The 18,704-nt window shown below is 42.8% G+C and overlaps 1 protein-coding gene across 1 annotated transcript in view; it reads right to left on the bottom strand.

The window, feature by feature from the left end:
- Window positions 1-18,704, bottom strand: part of Rnmt (RNA guanine-7 methyltransferase) — an 87,834-nt gene that overhangs the window by 53,510 nt on the left and 15,620 nt on the right. The window contains 1 exon segment of the mRNA XM_068381937.1: window positions 6,611-6,718. Coding sequence (XP_068238038.1) covers window positions 6,611-6,686 — 76 coding nt within the window. The 5' untranslated portion in view covers window positions 6,687-6,718.

The raw sequence follows: 18,704 nt of genomic DNA, 5'->3' as shown, positions 1-18,704 counted from the left end.
AGAGAGAGAGAGAGATATTATGACGCAGAAGGTTACAGACCTAGAACAGGGGAGGATGAAGGTGGGGGGGAGTGATGAGATAGGCTGGGTGGACTCGCAGGGGAGACGGTAGGAGACGGGGGAAGGGGGGATTTGGTTGCCAGTGGCTAAAAATAGATTCTGGAAGACGGTAAAGGGAAAAACGAATCCCATCGAATAAACAGAATAAGGAAAGGGAATAAGATCCAGAGGAATAATAGATATAATGGAATGAAAATGACTAGATGGTGTTAGTTGTGATAAGAATAATTTAGATATTTGAAATAAGAGTGTCTGAGGAGGTATAGAAGGAATTCGTGATAAATATAGAGGAATATCAAAGGATACAGTTAGTTTGCATTAAAGGGTTTGTTATCGTTTATCGGCAGTGAATAGCCTAAACTTCGGTAACGAGTCGTCAATATTTTGTCATATTTTAAACAGTATACATTTGATTTGCAAACATTGGTTTTGTAGAGTAGACGGTAAAATAAAATCGAGAGAGAGAGAGAGAGAGAGAGAGAGAGAGAGAGAGAGAGAGAGAGAGAGAGATTTCTGCCATCAAATTCTCTCTCTCTCTCTCTCTCTCTCTCTCTCTCTCTCTCTCTCTCTCTCTCTCTCTCTCTCGTTCAAATTCTCTCTCTCTCTCTCTCTCTCTCTCTCTCTCTCTCTCTCTCTCTCTCTCTCTCTCTTAGATTTTATTTTACCGTCTACTCTACAAAACCAATGTTTGCAAATCAAATGTATAGCCTACTGTTTAAAATATGACAAAATATTGACGACTCGTTACCGAAGTTTAGGCTATTCACTGCCGATAAACGAACCCAGTCTACTCGTGAAAACCTTGAACGCCCAGAGGGAAAAATAAGGCTTTTAAATATACTGTACTAAACAAAAATAATGCTTTAATATACCATCATTAACACTACCATTACAATTATCGTAAGGTTGGAGAAAGATAAAGATTGCCGAGAATGTAACCACATTTCTGTTTACATTTTGTCAGCTGGACTCGCACAGTTAACAGTTGATTTCATTGTTGATGTGGAATTTTATCCTTAAATAGGCTATTCATTATGAAATTATGTTAATGAAATGTAATGTTAATATTGTTTTGTAACATTTATTATAAATCACCGTATTTAGGGCTACCAATATACTTAAAAAGACTATAGATTTGATACATTTTGTAGTGCTTGACTCGCGAACTTTGAACAGCCTCGTGGATACAGAAAATTTATTTTTGAAAAATAGCGATCGTGGAAAAGGGGAATCGTGTAATTCGAACACGGTTAATTCGGGACCCTACTGTACATGAATACGTACATATATCTTTTTTTTTAGGGATTAGGGATCTGGGCGATACTCCGTCAACAAAAACGAGTGTAAAAGTATACCTCTGTGGTCACTTTGAAAATACTTCGGGTTATCAACTTTTTCGCTCAGAAAATGCATACGCATATACAAATATACATATATACACACATATATATATATATATATATATATATATATATATATATATATATATATATATATACGTACATATATACACTGTATATATATATATATATATATATATATATATATATATATATAATATATATATATATATATATATATATATATATATAGTTTATTTACACATACATTTACATACCAAACATATATATGCATATATATACATGCACATGTATGTGCACTTCTACATATATACATGCATACGGACGGACACACGCATGCGCGCACACACACACCTATACTAGTAGATAAATAGTTATATTTGATAATTGGCTGATTTCTGGTGCGTTTACGCGTGACGGAAAAAAATCAGAATGTTCATATTGACGCTCCAGTGCCAGGTTATGCGGAAGAGGTTAAGAAACCAAAATCAGCTTTCTTAAAGTGTCAATAAAATACGAAATGAAAAAATTATACTGTGTACACATCCATTTCAATCGTAGCTTAACCCTGGATAGGTACGCTCCTCGGACACCCCTTTAAGGGTATACTCGGACGCGAACGACCCCGACGCCAAAAAAAATTCTTGAAAAATCAGTTTTTGCAGTAACCTCCTTTTTTCTTTTGCTAAAAAAAAACTTCAATGAATGCTTAAAACAACTGTAAAGATAAATACTACTCATCTGCAGAAAAACTATTTATTATAAATATTTTAAAAAATTAAGTAGAAAAAAAAAGACCTGACATAAAAATTCATAAAAAAAAAGTTTATACATATATACACAAATCCTTTTAGGAATTGATTTTTGAATGTTTAGGACATATCTTGATGTATTTTGGATGAAGTCAGACCCATGGAGGTGAAGATCTGAAATGAGAAAAAAAAGGGTAACTTTTTTTGGCCAAAAAAATTTGTCCAAATTTCATGAATTTTTTTGGGTACCCAAATGAAATAGGAAGTGGCTAATTTTTTTAGGGAATAAACATATGTTATCCTAAAATAGAAATATGTAAAAAAATCTTCATTATTTTGTAAATTACATTTATATCAGGGGCCATATCTAAAGGTAATTTTTTGAGTACTTAGAAATTTCGTAAAAAAATACATATATTTAATATATAATATGATATTTAAGCAGGTAAAAATATACCAAAATATCACAAATTCTATAGGGAACAAGAATATATATAGATAGGGCAGCTTACGCTTCGGATATGTCCACAAAATGGCCGCCAACCACACTGACTCAGACTCCCTAATCTGCCACTTGAAATGTAGGAAGGGTATGTCAATTTCAAGGTGTTATTTACTAATCTAATTATTATTGGATATGCATAAAAATTGTATGTGGGTTGCTGGATAATTGTCGATTATTTTACGACTATAAAATTAAAATTCTGACCCAAAAAAAATTTTTTGAAGGGAAATAAAATGGAAAAAAAAATGTAAAACAATATAATATTTTAGCTAAAAAAATTTGATGATATTCAATCAAAAAAAAAAGTAAACAAAATTTTCCGACAAATAAACATCTAGAGGAATCATTACTCTGTGATAGTTCCTTAGTACGTAGTAATTTTGAAAGAATTGGGAAAAAACGAAAAAATGGCAATCACCGGAAAATCGAACACATACCTATATATACGCCATATCTGGCTAAAAAAAAGATAGGCATGGGTAGCCAGATCATCTAGAAACACTTTCCAACACTATAAAAATATAAGTTTTGCGACACTACTTGCCAATTCCTTACGGTAACATGACTAAGCAAAAAAATGCAAAACAAATAAAAAGGGGCACTCGCGGAAAAATGCCCAACATTCTAATATACGGCATCTCAGATAAAAAAAAAGACATGCACGTGTTAGCCCAACCATCAAGGCACACTTTCTAACACATAAACATGAAAAAAAAATCAATAATATACGGCAATTCCTTACTACGTAGTAAATTTTTACAAATATTGAAAAAAAACAGAAATTGGCAACCGCAGTTAAATACCCAATATACCAATAACTACGTCGTATCTGACAAAAACAAAATCACGCATGGGTAGCCAGATCATCTAAACACACTTTCCAACACTAAAAAAGCAAAAGTTTTACGACACTATTTCGCAATATCTTACGGAAAAATGACTTGGCAAAAAAACGAAAAAAATTGAAAAAGGGGTACTCGCGGTAAAATGCCCGACATTCTAATATACGGCATCTCAGATAAAAAAAAAGACATGCACGTGTTAGCCCAACCATAAAGGCACACTTTCTAACACATAAACATGAAAAAAAAATGAATAATATACGGCAATTCCTTACTATGTAGTAATTTTTACAAATATTGAAAAAAAACAGAAATTGGTAACCGCAGTTAAATACCCAATATACCAATAACTACGTCGTATCTGACAAAAACAAAGTCATGCATGGGTAGCCAGATCATCTAGACACACTTTCCAACACTAAACAAGCAAAAGTTTTACGACACTATTTCGCAATATCTTACGGAAAAATGACTTGGCAAAAAAATGAAAAAAAATGAAAAAGGGGCAATCGCGGTAAAATGGTCCTCGTGGTGATGAACGACATTTTAACTAAAAAAAAAAAAATCATGCACATGGTAGCCAAACAATCCACCAAGACTTTCCACAACTGATAACCTATACAAGTTGCACCATTCTACGACAATTTCATAATACGTAATAACTTTGATAATTATGCAAACTACCTAAGAAGGGTAAACTCGGTCGCGAACGACCCCGACTCGTCTCAGAAATCGGGGAAGGAGTACAGCTACAGCAATGCACATCTGGACACTACTAGAGCGTGTAGGGGAGACACCTCCTGCAGGTTGATCACCCACAAATTCAGTCACGGGGCTGAGTCACGTGAGAAAAACCTGTTTTTTTTTGACGCTCGGGGTCGCAAACGACCCACCGTACCTATCCAGGGTTAAAGTACGGCATCCGATTTCATCAGCAAACCACTATTTTTTAGGAAACATCATATTATTCTAGAAAATTGCTACTCTTTAAATAGTTTATTGCACATTAAGAAAACGTGTACTTTTGTTTTTTAATTTCGGGTGTGTTTTAAAAATCGAATATTGTTGACTTCTTTTTGTTTTACTTTTGGCTGTGATCAGATCAGCTGATTTCTAGCTGCCACTCTCAAGAATATGCGTGTACGAATACAGTAACAAAGTATTGTTGATACCATTTCTTAACTTATTCAAACCATCTATACAGTTGATATTGCATAAGCACCAATGTGTTATAACCTATCCTATTTTTTTGTTTAGTACATTTAAAACTCTCTCTCTCTCGGCTACTTTTCACTACCTCTCATTTCTTACCTTTCTCTATTTCACTAACAAATGAAATCTTTGTTGCTTCACAAAGTTTCAGTTATATTGAAAATCAATCATGATTCAATTTTCCTTACTTTCTCCAATCTTGCACCACCTCTGTCATATCGAACGTTATAGCGGTAACTTAATTGTTCGATAACTTTAAAAATCGGCCTAGTACTTGCTTCCTTTCTTACTTTTTTTTAGATGGTTTCATAATTGAAGTGGGTACAAGTTGACTTATAACTGAAGTTAGGAAAAGTATTTTGGATATGAAATGGACAATCATCTTTAGTAACAGTTTAGAATTATCGTAACTTATCATTCTGTCATTAGCGGCAGTATGTTATTGTTGATTAAACGCAAAAAAAAAAAAAAAATAAAAAAATAAATAAATAAATAATCCTCCTTTGCTATGTATGTAGGAATTTATATAGGTACAGCAAATAATATTTGTAATAACATATTTACTAAAAGCTTTTAATATCATTATTTATCACTTTGATCATGCGTGTTTAATGCCTTCGTTTGTTTATTATGATCGAAGATGGAGCGTACAGTAAACAAATGGAGGGTTTCCGTTTCAGGCGGCGTCATAAAGAAAACATTATATAAATGGCATTCATTTCATTTATTGGAAGTTCTAAGAAAAATTAAGTAGAACATTGGTAATAACAAAATCAACATATATTCAATACTTGGTAAGATTGCTGTCGATGCAAAAACTAACCTATACACAGATGTGTAAATGCGTCTGTTTCTTTGTTATGATTAGAGATTAACGTAAACAAAACATTGGTTTTCGTTTTCTATTGTTCTTTTTAGCGTGTTTAGGAAACGAATGATATAAAATCGCCTTTATTTTGATAATTCTGGATTTTCAATGATACAACAAAAGCTAGTCCATAGAGTGATGGTTTTACTATTCAACAATTGTCTTATACAATAGATATGACAAACATTAAAATTTGTCTGTATTTTGGGTCGTGTTATAACGGGAAATATACGGTGTTTACACCCATCCTGGTTGTAATTTCAACCTTTTTCAAGTTATTAGAACTTTAAAGTATATTAAATGTTTGATTTATTTACAAGAACAATTTGATAAAAAAAAATACGGTATAGTACATAGAAAGTATTGGAAATGGGTAGTAAACACGTTTGACTAGGCAAGTTGCTGGTTGCTATGGCCCAAATGGAATTATTTCTGTTAGTTGTGCGTTTCGAAATATGAGATTTTCCATGTATACGAAGTCATTGATCGACCAAATTCTCGCATAATTCGGGACCCTACTGTGTATATATATATATATAATCATTACACAAATGTTTAAATATATATAAACCAAGTAAATAACTAAAACATAGAAAAGTCTAAGGGCAGTAAAAAAAAAAAAGGTGAGTGGAGAAAGACAAACATTTACTCTCACCGAGCCAAAAGTAAAAAGTAATGTGACAACACAGGGGTGTCTGTGTGAGCAGGGGAGCCGGCTACCACTCCTACCCCGCGCTTAATAGTGGTAAGGTAGTTACACCTCACGAAAAGTTTTATGGCTAGTCTTCCAATTTCGTCAAAGTATCATCTCTATAAATAGAGAAAGAGTTTGTATTTGGTGTTGGAACAATTGAATTTCCAAATCCGAGTCTAATTGATAGACAGGTGGTTACAACTACAGTTTAAACAGCCGTTCCAGCTTTGCTGAAGTCATACAGCTATTAAAGGATGGGAGTTTATATTTTTGTAGGAACAAAGTACAGTAATGTTACATAAACATTATTACTTACTATCATCATCACTGTCACTTAAATCCTTCCTGGATTTATACTTATAAGTGGAGTCTTCTCGGACCTTAGTTTCCATGATATCAAGCTCAAGATATGTAGTTGGAATTCCTGAAAGAAGCAACAAGACATATACATCAATGACAGTGGATTCAGCCACCAAAACTGAATTACAAATATATTTGGACTTAGTAACACAGGCTCTTACTGTACTGTACACAAAGTGGTAAAATAATGAAAGTATATAAAACACTGTACCTCAAAAAGAATCTAGTTCAATATAACAAATCTCAAATGTACAGTAATATATATTTACTCTAACTATATAAACCAGTGTCTTTTAAAAATGACAAATTTGCAAGGAATTTGCATTTTCCATAGCTATACAAACCTGAAGTCCTTTACATAGAAGAAGATTCAGTGAAAGCTGGCATATACGGCCATAAAAATTGTTGACGAGGTGTCAACAACACTCCCAGTAGTTACCAGGGTAGCAGAGGAGAAGCCTGGCCCATCCACACACTCACTACTGAAACCATTTTTTACTGCATGCAGGAGTTGCTGTGGGGAAGGTGATGGAGGGACAAGTATGCGTAAAGAACTTCACGTTTGCATAGTTAGGAAAAATACAAGTTACTTCCAATCCTTTGTTTATTTTTTTTTTTTTTACATAGGAGGCTCACCTATAGGCGAGTGGAAGTCCATTCAACCGGCTGAAAACTTTTGCATTGGGATTGCCACATCCGAGTTTAATGAAACTTGGAATGGGCATCCAGACACCTTGTGACCCTGTTGGTTTAACAATACCAGGAGGTCAAAGGCCCATGCAATAATGTCAGTGAGTGAGGAACCACTCCCACTTCATCTAGGCTATGCATAAATAATAGGCTTGTGATTATACATACTGAGACCTAAGCAACCCAACTTCCCCTTGCCAAGAGATTGGGGGATACAACGGAATTTATAATCATGTAGTCAACTCGTAAAACGGGGCTTATCTGCAGTCGATGGGAGTCAGCTAGCAGGGTCTTGGATGCTGTAAACCAAAACATGGGAAGATGAAGAAAAGAAGAGCCAGTCATTCCTTTACATTTATCCCTGGCTAACACCAAAACCTCTGCCCTCAACTGACTACTAATATTCCTGTAAGGTAGCCAAAGCAGCTAAAACACATATCTAGGGACCATGTGTCACGTCTTGTAGGTAGTAGGCGGTGAAGGGCGTTTAACGCATCCACATGCCTGCCAGGGATGTGCTAATGCCCCTAATGGCATGAGCTTTGTCTCATCTTACTTGGTGATTAGAGGATGGATTGAGGGCACTGTCAATAACCTGCCTAACCCAGGAGGAAACTGTGTTCTTGGTTATCCTCTTTTTGACCCTGCCAATGCTGACAAGCAGATGTTTGTTGTGTGGGCGAGATCCTCTGGCATCCTTAAGATAGTGCCTTAGCACTCACACAGAACATAGAAACAGCTAATCAATATCATAAGCTACCTTCCGAAGACTCGCAATCTGGAAGGGCCCAAACCTAAAGTCAGCTACATCCCCCGAATGTGTGATGGTATACGAGAGAACATGCAATTCGCCAACTCTCTTTGCAGAGGCGAAAGCGAGGAAAAAGACCAGTTTAAGAGTCCATTTAGAGTCAAGACACAGTTTAATGCTTGACTAATTGTTCATGAGGAAGTCCCTTTGGAGAACACAAGTCATTAACTTCTAATTGTGAGTAAGATAACTCAAAGCTCCATATGAGCATAGATAACTCTGTCGCAGAAAACGTCTACTCCTTTCAGTCCGAAGATCTGGCTTAAGGCTCAGCAATAGCTTTTGCACCACTGAAACTGAGCAGTTTTTCCTTTTGAAGATACAATAAAACTTGACAATCAGGGATATACAAAAGTGGCGCCGAGCGAAGAGAGATCTCTTCTATGACACCAACCACAAAAGATCCCCAACTTAACCTGATAGACTGTGATAGAGGACCTTCTGACGCATCCAGAGAACTATTTCGCCTCTGGTAGCTAAAACCCTCTGTGAGTGAAATGCTGGATAACCTCAAGGCGTGAAGTCATAGGTCTGTGCCTGTTCAGTGATAGATCTTTGCACGTGGTTGACGTAGGTCGTGCAAGAGGGGTAGCTCCTCTGGAACCTCAGCCAGCAGCAGTAAAAAGTCCAGGTACCACTCTGAATACTGCTTTAGGGGAGCTATTAGCATGATTGATATACTGGAAAACGATCTCACTTCGTTGAGGAGCTTCACGATTAGGCAGAATGGGGAGAATGCTTAGACATCTAGGTTTACCCAGGAATGCTAGAATATTACCTGTCGATCCAGTACTGGAGAGCAGTACATAGGTAGTTTCTGATTGCGAGACATCGCAAACAGGTCTAATAGCAGGGAACCCAACAAAGTCAGGACCTTGGTTACTATACAAGGATAAAAGACAACTCAAAACCAACTATCCAAGCCCTCCTGATCAGATTACCTTTCAAAATGTTCTTCCTGCCTGGAATGAACAGGGTTGAAAGGAATATCTCTGTCTTCTGTTCATGGCAGAATCTCGATAGCTAGATGGCAAGAGCTGCCATAAAAAAGTACCTCCTTATTTATTTTTAAGTACCTGTATGCTACTACTGTCGTGTTGTCGCTCATCAACATTACTGAGTGACCTGAAATTTTGAAGTTGGAAATGTTGAAGGTCCAGAAAGGTTGCCTCAAACTCTAGGAGGTTTATGCGGCAATGCTGATCGGAGTCGGACCATAGCCCAGAGGCCATGAGCTGTTACAGGTGAACCCTCACCCTTTTGAGAAGGTTGGAGTCTTGCATCCACCACCTTAAGTCTTTCCTTTGCTCTACTGAAATGTGTGCTTTCAGAGGATTCCTGCTGAGATCTTAGGGTCTTGAAGTGCCCCTGTAATGACAAATGCGCAGACAACCGTTGGGGAATAAACGTTTCAAGGACGTCAGGCATCCCAACAGGCATTGCTGCAGGTGCTCTTGTAGCAAGTCTTGTATGAGAAAGGGCCCCTGTCAAGACAACATTCTTAAAGGAGACCTGCTATATCTGTGGACGATCTGTTGAGACACCTGGAGTAAGGGATTAACTGCGGGCTCGAGAGGTAATGGAAAGGGAGAAGCCTCCTAGGTAATGTAATAGTACTTCCTCTGGTGCATCTACTCAGCAAACACTCACTAACATGCTGAAAAGAGAAAAAGAAAAAACTAGGTTTGCCAACGCTCTAGCTAGTGGAAGAACGTCTATTCTCACGGAAGGCTGCTATCAAAATGAGTGCTCAGTGAGCAAGCCCGAGCTAGTAACTACAGGCCACTTGTTTACACCTTGTTATAAAGATTTTAAGTCCTCATTCTCCATTTTTACTGTTATTCTATCCTATGTGAAGGATGAGGGTTTGCATTTGTGCTGGAACAACTCCTTATTAGCATCGAGAGCTCTTAAGCAGAAGGTCCAGGCTCTTCAGCCTAAAAACATGGCTCAAGGCTGAGTGATACCCTTTCACTTATGAGACTGAAAGACATTTCTCTCTATGAAGGTAAACAAGAAAGTCTGCTACTCTTTGTTAAGAGGCTCTAATGGAAGTACCCCTGCTATGGCATCAACTGAAGAAGATATCCCACTTAGTCTGATAGACTGCTGCCAAGGAGTTGCTTAGATATCCTGTTATGTCTTTTGCACTCCTAGCAAAAAATCTCTCATTCGTTGGAGATGCTGGATAATTACTATTCACAAAGTGACAAAACACAAAAGCTCGCTCCTAAGTCAAAGCTTGTTCAAAATCCAAGTACTCATATGTATAAGAATGTGCGCAAATAGATGATTGCATGCAAACACAAACTGTGATAATAGGGGAATACGTGTGTGCACTAAAAGGGGAGTACACGTGACCATTAACAGGGGAGTATGTGTGAGCACTAGCACGGGAGTACGTGTGAGTGCAAACAGGTGAGTGCAGGATCATGAGCAGGCGAGACCTTGTGTGTTTACCAACATGATTGAGATTCCACAGTTGGAAGAGTGCATGAAGTTAAACTTTCAAGATCTGATGAAGGTGCAAAAGCACCTTGATGGTACAAGCCAATAGGCAAGTGGAGCACCTTGCAACATGAGCACCAATTGAACATGTGACAGCACTAGCAGTAGAGTGCGTGACAGTGCCCAAGTAGGGGAGCGTGTGCACATACGTGAATGGCCAGGCTCTGGAGAATGGCTGATAATAGAAAAGAGCGTCCATGTCGAAGACAAGTCAAGATTAATTAAATTCATGGTCAAAGGCGAGGGCGCGCCCGCATGAGTATGAGCACGAGGTCTCTCATAAAGATTAGATCTTTCTTGTGACCAGTGACAAGACAATTTTGAAAAATGCTCTTCAATGGAGGAGGGCCTATGAATCCTAACTGGTGAGGCAGAACCCCCAAGGGGGGGGAGCTCTGAAGATGCTCTCTCCTCTTGGCCTCTGGGATGCGTAAACTGAAAAGAAAAAGAAAAAACATGACAAATTCGGAGATAATTTGTATTTTTCCTAACTATACAAACCTTAGCTATTTAAAGTGGGTAATTACTTTCGGCGTAGCTGAAAGGACGAGCCATTAGAATTTTAACGAGGGTTTACTACCCCACCGCTAGTTAGCGGGGGTTAGGGAATGTAGTTTGCTACCCTCCCCCCTCACACACCTGTATGGTAAGTTCACTTTGCTTAGAGGTAGGACTTCACGGGGGACAAGGCTAGCGGGAAGGTTTGATTAAATAGCTAAGGTTTGTATAGTTAGGAAAAATACAAGTTATCTCCGAATTTGTCATTTGTTCCGTAACTGAAATACAAACCCCGCTATTTAAAGTGGGTGACTCAACCCTTAGGAAGGGTGGAATAAGTACCAGCCATACTGGCTTTTGGCTTTGCCCGGGGACTCATTATCTGAGTGTGTCAGCACTCAACAATAAAGAATCCCTGCACCTCGCTCGAACCTTGCTATGCAAGGGCTGCGGCCTACATAAGCTGTGTGTGAAGGAATATGTGTGACTCATCCTAGGAAGTTGACCTGAAGTTCTTTAAATAGAAACTTTAGGCTAGGACTCTCCCAATACCACCTCGTCAGGGTATGGGGACGCGACAGTATAAACTTAATACTAGGAACACAAGGGAACATGGTTTACCTGCAGTGGTTTGAGGTCAGCTGTGCAGAGAACCCAGTATGCTGCTTTCCCCAAGAGAGGGGAGGATGAAGAAAAGAATAAGGGCCAGACATACCTTTTCTTTCATGCAGACTCAAACCGGGTAACAATGCCATCAACCCTCTGCTATTCGTCCATTAAGAAGCCTGAGATTTAAACCAGCTGTTATGCAGCCACCACAGGGCCGATAGAGAACGTATCGAGCCTCCTGTGGGTTACATCTTGCTGGTAGTGGGCTGTGAAGGTCGTTTGACGCTTCCATACCCTTACTTGTAGAACCTGCGTCACTGAGAAGCTCTTCTTGAAGGCCAGGGACGTAGCTACTCCCCTGACATCATGAGCTCTAGGGCGATGTGATGGAGGAAGGTCAGGATTCAGGGACCGATGGATTGCCTTTCGAATCCATGCTGAGATGGTGTTCTTGGTAACCCTCCTCTTCGATCTCCCAGTGCTAACAAACAATGCCTGCACTTGGGGACGAACTGCAGCTGTTCTTTTCAGATATAGCCTCAGACTCCTTACTGGGCACAGTAGGAGATGGTCTGGGTCATCTGTTACGGAACGAAGACTCGAAATCCGGAAGGAGTCGAACCGAGGGTCCGGCACTCCCGGATTCTGAGTCTTAGCAATAAACTCAGGGACGAAGTTGAACGTTACCTCCCCCCATCCCCTTGAATGGGCTATGTCATACGAGAGACCATGAAGTTCACTTACTCGCTTGGCTGACACCAAAGCTAATAGGAACACCGTCTTGCAAGTCGGGTGGCGATCTGAAGCCTGGCATAATGGTTCGTAGGGAGGTCTCTTAAGAGACCTGAGAACTCGAACCACGTTCCATGGAGGAGGTCTAACTTCCGACTAAGGGCAGGTAAGTTCATAACTACGTACAGTATGAGTAGGGAAAGTTCCAACGAAGAAGAAATGTCTACTCCTTTGAGCCTGAAGGCTAGACTTAAGGCTGAGCGATAGCCTTTCACTTCCGAGACTGAAAGGCGCATTTCTTCTCGCAAGTACACGAAGAACTCCGCTATTGCTGGAATAGTGGCATCGAGTGGAGAGATACCCCTTCCACGACACCAACCACAGAAAACTCTCCACTTTGCCTGGTAGACCCCGCCGGATGACTTTCGCAGGTGTCCAGACATCCTTTCCGCAACTTGTTGCAAAAATCCTCTCTCTGCGAGGAGATGCTGAATAGTCTCCAGGCATGAAGCCGAAGCAAAGCTACGGCTTTGTGAAAGATGTTGTTGTGTGGTTGTTTGAGTAGCTCATGTCGCGTAGGGAGTTCTCTCGGAAGCTCTGTAAGGAGTTGCAGAAGGTCCGGGAACCATTCCGCGTGATGTCACAGCGGAGCTATGAGAGTCATCGAGAAGTTGATCGATAGTCTGGTCTTGTTGAGTACCCTCCTCATCAGACAGAACAGGGGAAAGGCGTATACGTCGATGTTGTCCCACCGTTGTTGGAAAGCATCTTGCCAGAGAGCCTTGGGATCCGGGACTGGAGAGCAGTACAGCGGCAGTTTGAAGTTCAACGCTGTGGCGAACAGATCCACAGTTGGGGAACCCCACAAAGTCAGGACTTTGTTGGCTACTTGACGAACCAAAGACCACTCGGTACCCACTATCTGGGATGCTCTGCTCAGACTGTCGGCGAGCACATTCCTTTTGCCCGGAATGAAGCGAGACGATGGTGGAATCGAGTGGACTTCGGTCCATCTCAGTATCTCTACTGCAAGATGGGATAGTTGTTCTGAAAAGGTACCTCCCTGCTTGTTGATGTAAGCCACTACTGTGGTGTTGTCGCTCATCACCACCACAGAGTGACCCGCCAGATGCTGTTGGAACTGTTGAAGGGCCAGAAAAACAGCCTTCATTTCTAGCAGATTTATATGGAGGCACTTTTCTGATTCTGACCACAGGCCTGAGGTCCTGTGGTTCAGAACGTGGGCCCCCCACCCTTTCTTTGAGGCATCCAAAAACAGCATCAAATCCGGGGGGAGGCCGAGAAGATCCACTCCCTTTCGTAGGTTCTCGTCTGCCACCCACCACTGAAGGTCCGTCCGTTCCGCGAGACCCATAGGGATCAAGACGTCCGGGGAATCGTGTCCTTGACTCCACCGGGACTTGAGTCGCCATTGCAGAGATCTCATTCTGACACGACCGTTGGGAACTAGACGGACCAAGGATGAGAGATGGCCGAGGAGACGTAACCACGACTGGGCTAGGAGTACGTCTCATCTGAGGTAAGGACTTGTGACCTTCCTCAGCCTTGCTATCCTGTCGACTGATGGGAAGGCTTTGTGGAGATTGGTGTCCAATATCATGCCTAGATATACCAGTCTTTGGGTATGAAGCAGAGAAGACTTCTCGAGATTTACCATGATCCCTAGATCTTGGCAAAATCCCCAGAAGTTTGTCTCGGTGTCGAAGAAGGGTTGACTCCGAGTCTGCTAGGATCAGCCAGTCGTCCAGATAACGGAGGAGACGGATGCCGATCCTGTGTACCCACGAAGATATCAGGGTGAACACTCTGGTGAACACCTGAGGTGCTGTGGAGAGACTGAAACACAGAACCTTGAACTGGTAGATCTTGCTGTCTAGGCTGAATCTTAAGTACTTCCTTGAAGATGGATGGATTGGGATCTGGAAGTACGCGTCCTTCAGATCCAGTGTGCACATGAAGTCTCGCGGTCTCATTGCGAGTCTGACGTCTCCATGCTGAACGGGGTCTGCTTGACAAACATGTTCAGAGCTGAGAGGTCGATGACTGGTCTCCAGCCTCCAGACGCCTTCTTTACAAGAAAGAGTCGACTGTAGAAGCCTGGGGACCCGTCGACGACCTCTTGGAGAGCGCCCTTCTTCAACATGGTCTCGACTTCTGCCCAAAAGGTTTGCCCTCTTGCCGATCCCATGACAAGAGAGCTCAACGACACTGGATTCGCTGTCAGGGGAGGTAGAGATGTTATGAACGGGACGCGATATCCTTGGCTGATCACGGAGACCGTCCAAGAATCGGCCCCGAGTTGCTGCCACCTGTCCGCGCAACTTTGAAGGGATACCCCCACTGGTGGACGTGCAGGGGGATTGCCAATCCTAGCGTTTGCAGCCTCGGCCACTCCCCCTAGGATTTTTGCCTCCCCTGGAGGACTTCTTGCCTTTCCTGTCTTTGACGGGAAAGGGCTGTTTAGACACCGTTGCCTTTGCTGCTACTGCCGGCTTTGCAGGGCGAGGTTGTTGAGGTGCTGGAGGCTTATAGGGCTTTGATGTTAAAGCCCTCTTGAGAAGGGAGTCCTGGTTGGACTTCCTCCACCTCTCAGCCGCTTGCTCTACATCTTTTGGCTCAAACAGACTACTCCCCAAAAGGGAGAGATGTCTGAGCTTACTGACCTCGGTGTTGGGGACCTTCGAGTTAAATTTTTCAGACACCATATCTCGGCGTTTCAGGATAGTATTAGCCCACAAGTTCGAGACTTGGTGGGCCAGAAACTCAATGGTACGAGTGCCTGAAAGAAGGAAGGTCTCCAAGGCCTTCCTGGTACTCTCCTTAGACAAGTCTTCGGATCGTATCAGGATGCCAAGAGACTCTAGCCAGATATCCAGCCACGAAGTTGCCTGCATGGCACACTTCGCTACCTTCTCCTGGCAGAGGATCTCCGAGGCCGAGAACGACACTGGCCGGTTGGAGAGCCTCTCGAGAGGGACTCCCCTGGAGATCTCTTCCACCGAGTGGTGGAGGGGAAGAGCTAAACAGGACTCCTCCATGATCTCAAAGTACCTCCTCTGGTGGACACGAGGAGGTGGGAGGAGTTTGTTTCCAGCACTGGAACGGCTGGAGGAGGCAAGCTCGGAGAGCTGGCTCTCGACCTTATCTCTGGCACTCTTGACCCCCTGGGACCAAGGCAAAGCCGCACTGGCTTTAGGGGGCTTCTGGGTACCAAAGACTCGGTCCAGAACCGTGTCCTTGCCCGCTCGAGGAGGAATCTCTGGATCCGAGAATCCGTTAAGGTTCCTCATCAGAGTCAAAACTTGCCAGAAGGCATGCTCCGACTCTTGCAGCTCTCCTCCTGATGGACTAGCAGCAAGGTCTCCAGTCCCCAAAGCTCTTCTTGGGGGGACTCGTGGATGTTCTCCGCGGGCTTAGCTGGCTCTGGTCTGATCCTCGAAGAAGATTTCTGAATCGTCTTAAAGTCCTTCGACTCCCTCCTGGGAGGGATGCAGGATTCCAACAAAGATGGTGGGGGCTCTTCTCCACCTCCACCCGAGGAGACTTCTCAGCGCGAGGTGGGGTTTCTCCCATTGGTGCGATGGGAGAACGCTTCAGCTCACGTGAATCCCGAGGACGGAAAATCCTTGTCCACAGGGGATGGAGAGAAAGTCTGGGGAGGGGAGGGAGCCTTCCTCGACAACTTCCGAGGAGCCAGTTTCGCCCTTGGAGAAGTTAGCACGTCATCCACTCCTCTCTTCCTCTTCAGGGGGGCCAAGATTGCCGCTGATTTGAGGCCTAGTTCAGAGAAAGCGGGCTTGAAAGCCTGCGCAACCGCACTGATCAAGGGCCCAAACCAGGGCTGCGCTGCTATCAGACACCCTCTGGAGGGAAGGGGATCATAAGATCCCTAGAAATGGAAACTACAACAGGGTCTGCCTGAAAGGAAGAAGATGTGGAAGAAATGTTCCTGGACCTGTCCGGAGATTTCCCTCCCTTCGTTGAGCGAGCTGTCCTGCGCTTACCGGGGGGGGGGGGGGGGGGGGGGGGAACGCGATGAGGATGACCTGACCTGACTGCGGGTTGTACTGCAGGATCTCGTGTAGGAACGCGCTGTAAATCGCACTAGCGTTCGTGCGATAGGCTATTGCCTAGATCGGGGGCGGGCAATCGCTCCCTCAGGCGAGCGATGGCACGTAGGCGAGGGTGCGCAGGTGAGCGTTGGCGAGTGGGAGAGGGCGCGCGTTGGCGCGTGGATGAACGATGGCACGCAGGAGAAGGAGCTCGTGGGCGCGTAGGCGTCAGGGCACGTGGGCGTCACTGAAGGACGAGGTTCCTCTGCGGGGGACTGCGAGGATGAAGATCCGAAGAGGCGCCTCCTAACACCCTTGTGAGGAGAAGGAAGACCTCAGCGACGAAGAGGAAGGGGAGCCTAAGTCTTATACGTCCTCTGGGAGCAGCAGGCAAACCATTGGCAGTTCTCCGAAGAGGAGTCTCCGTCAGTGAACTTCCCCAGGGGGGAGAATCACCCGCAAGAGAGACCGTTGGACTTAGTTCCTCCCTCGAAGGATGTTCGGAGGGGGGAGCTAAGCCTTCAGCTACAACAGGAGCAGGGGTTTGAACACTCTCATTGGAAGCCTCTGCCACAACAGCCTCGACAATAGACAGAGGGTCAACCTCTGCTACCGCCAGTGACTGTTTGACTGCTCCCAACCTGATCATGTCAAACAGGGCTTCCTTGGAGGGCGAGCCCTGAAGCCCCAAGGAAGCCCAAAGCTGCAAAAGATCATAATTATTTACATTAACAGAAGGAGAAATAATTAAATCCTCCCCCGGGGGAGGAGGAGGAGCTACCTCGCTATGGAAGACAACTCCCTCTCCCAAACCCCGAGATCGGTCAACAACAGTATGGCCTACGCTACCACTCGACGGCCTCTCGCGAGAAGCCGACCGAGTGGGAGCTTCGGAGGAGGTATGGGCCACGGAAGAGGAGCCCTTAGGATTTTCCTTCTTCAAAGAAATCTTTGAAGGAGAAATATCCCGTTTGGACTTCTTCTTCCGGAGCCGGGGAAAACCTCTCCCACTGGGAGGTAGACCACTCCCTACATTCAATTCATACGCTACCACTATCACACCGTTGACCCCTACAATAAGTCCATAAGGTGTGCGGATCGGTGTCTATTGACGACATGAAGGTTCCACTAGTTGTGGGTGTTCAGGTAACCCAGGGCACTTCCGCATTGTAGAGGCCAACTTCACAACCCTCTAGAAAAGAAAAAGCAAAAAGCATAGATTAAATGGCTGTCGTGTAGGCGAGGGTGACAGTGGATACGTCCGTCTAGCACCCGAGCCGATAGCAAAGTGAACTTACCACACAGGTGTGTGAGGGGGGAGGGTAGCAAACTACCCTCCCTACCCCCTGCTAACTAGCGGTGGGGTAGTAAACCGTCGTTAAAATTCTAATGGCTCGTCCTTTCAGCTACGCCGAAAGTAATTACCCACTTTAAATAGCGTGGTTTGTATTTCAGTTACGGAACAAAGGGAATTTTTTTTGCAATGAGTGTGTCTCCACAACTTGGCAACTGATGGAACTGTCTGCCAGTAGCTTCTGACACCTCATTATAAATTCTAACAGTTGTGTTTCCAGCTTTGCTGGAACCATACTCCTATTAACACTCCGGTGATCCTGGATGGGATAAAATTCGTCAGGCTCATGATTTTTGGCCAGGGAGCAATAACGTCACGTGTCAACCTGCCTATATTATTTTGTAGCATAACTAAAAAAGAAATAAGCAGAAAAAACTGAAAATTGTAATAAAAAGCTGAATAAATTTTCTAAAGTGTAACACTTATGGATACAAGAATATATTACAGTTTTAATTGGCATTAACATAATTTTCCAAAAATGACTTAATCAGCATATTTCAATAAATCATTGCTAGTATATTTGTTTAAACCAATAACCATGAATTGCTAGGTAATAATAACGGAGGTAATCAAATTCCAAGTTTTGTATAATTGTTAACGCCAAAACACTGACCCAAGGGACTAATGTATGTCGTGAAACATGTTCCGCTTGCCAGAACATGGAAGCAATGAGATCATATTTAACAGCAAGTGAAGAGAGCATATGGCAAGGCAAAAACCAATAAATCATTGGCTTGATTAAGTAAGGAGATATTTTTAATACAATGGACACCGT

Source organism: Palaemon carinicauda, chromosome 1 (genome assembly GCF_036898095.1).
Source record: "Palaemon carinicauda isolate YSFRI2023 chromosome 1, ASM3689809v2, whole genome shotgun sequence".
Taxonomy (NCBI): Eukaryota; Metazoa; Arthropoda; class Malacostraca; order Decapoda; family Palaemonidae; genus Palaemon; species Palaemon carinicauda.
The sequence above is the reverse complement of the archived record's forward strand: the minus strand, read 5'-3'. Positions and strand labels throughout refer to the sequence as shown.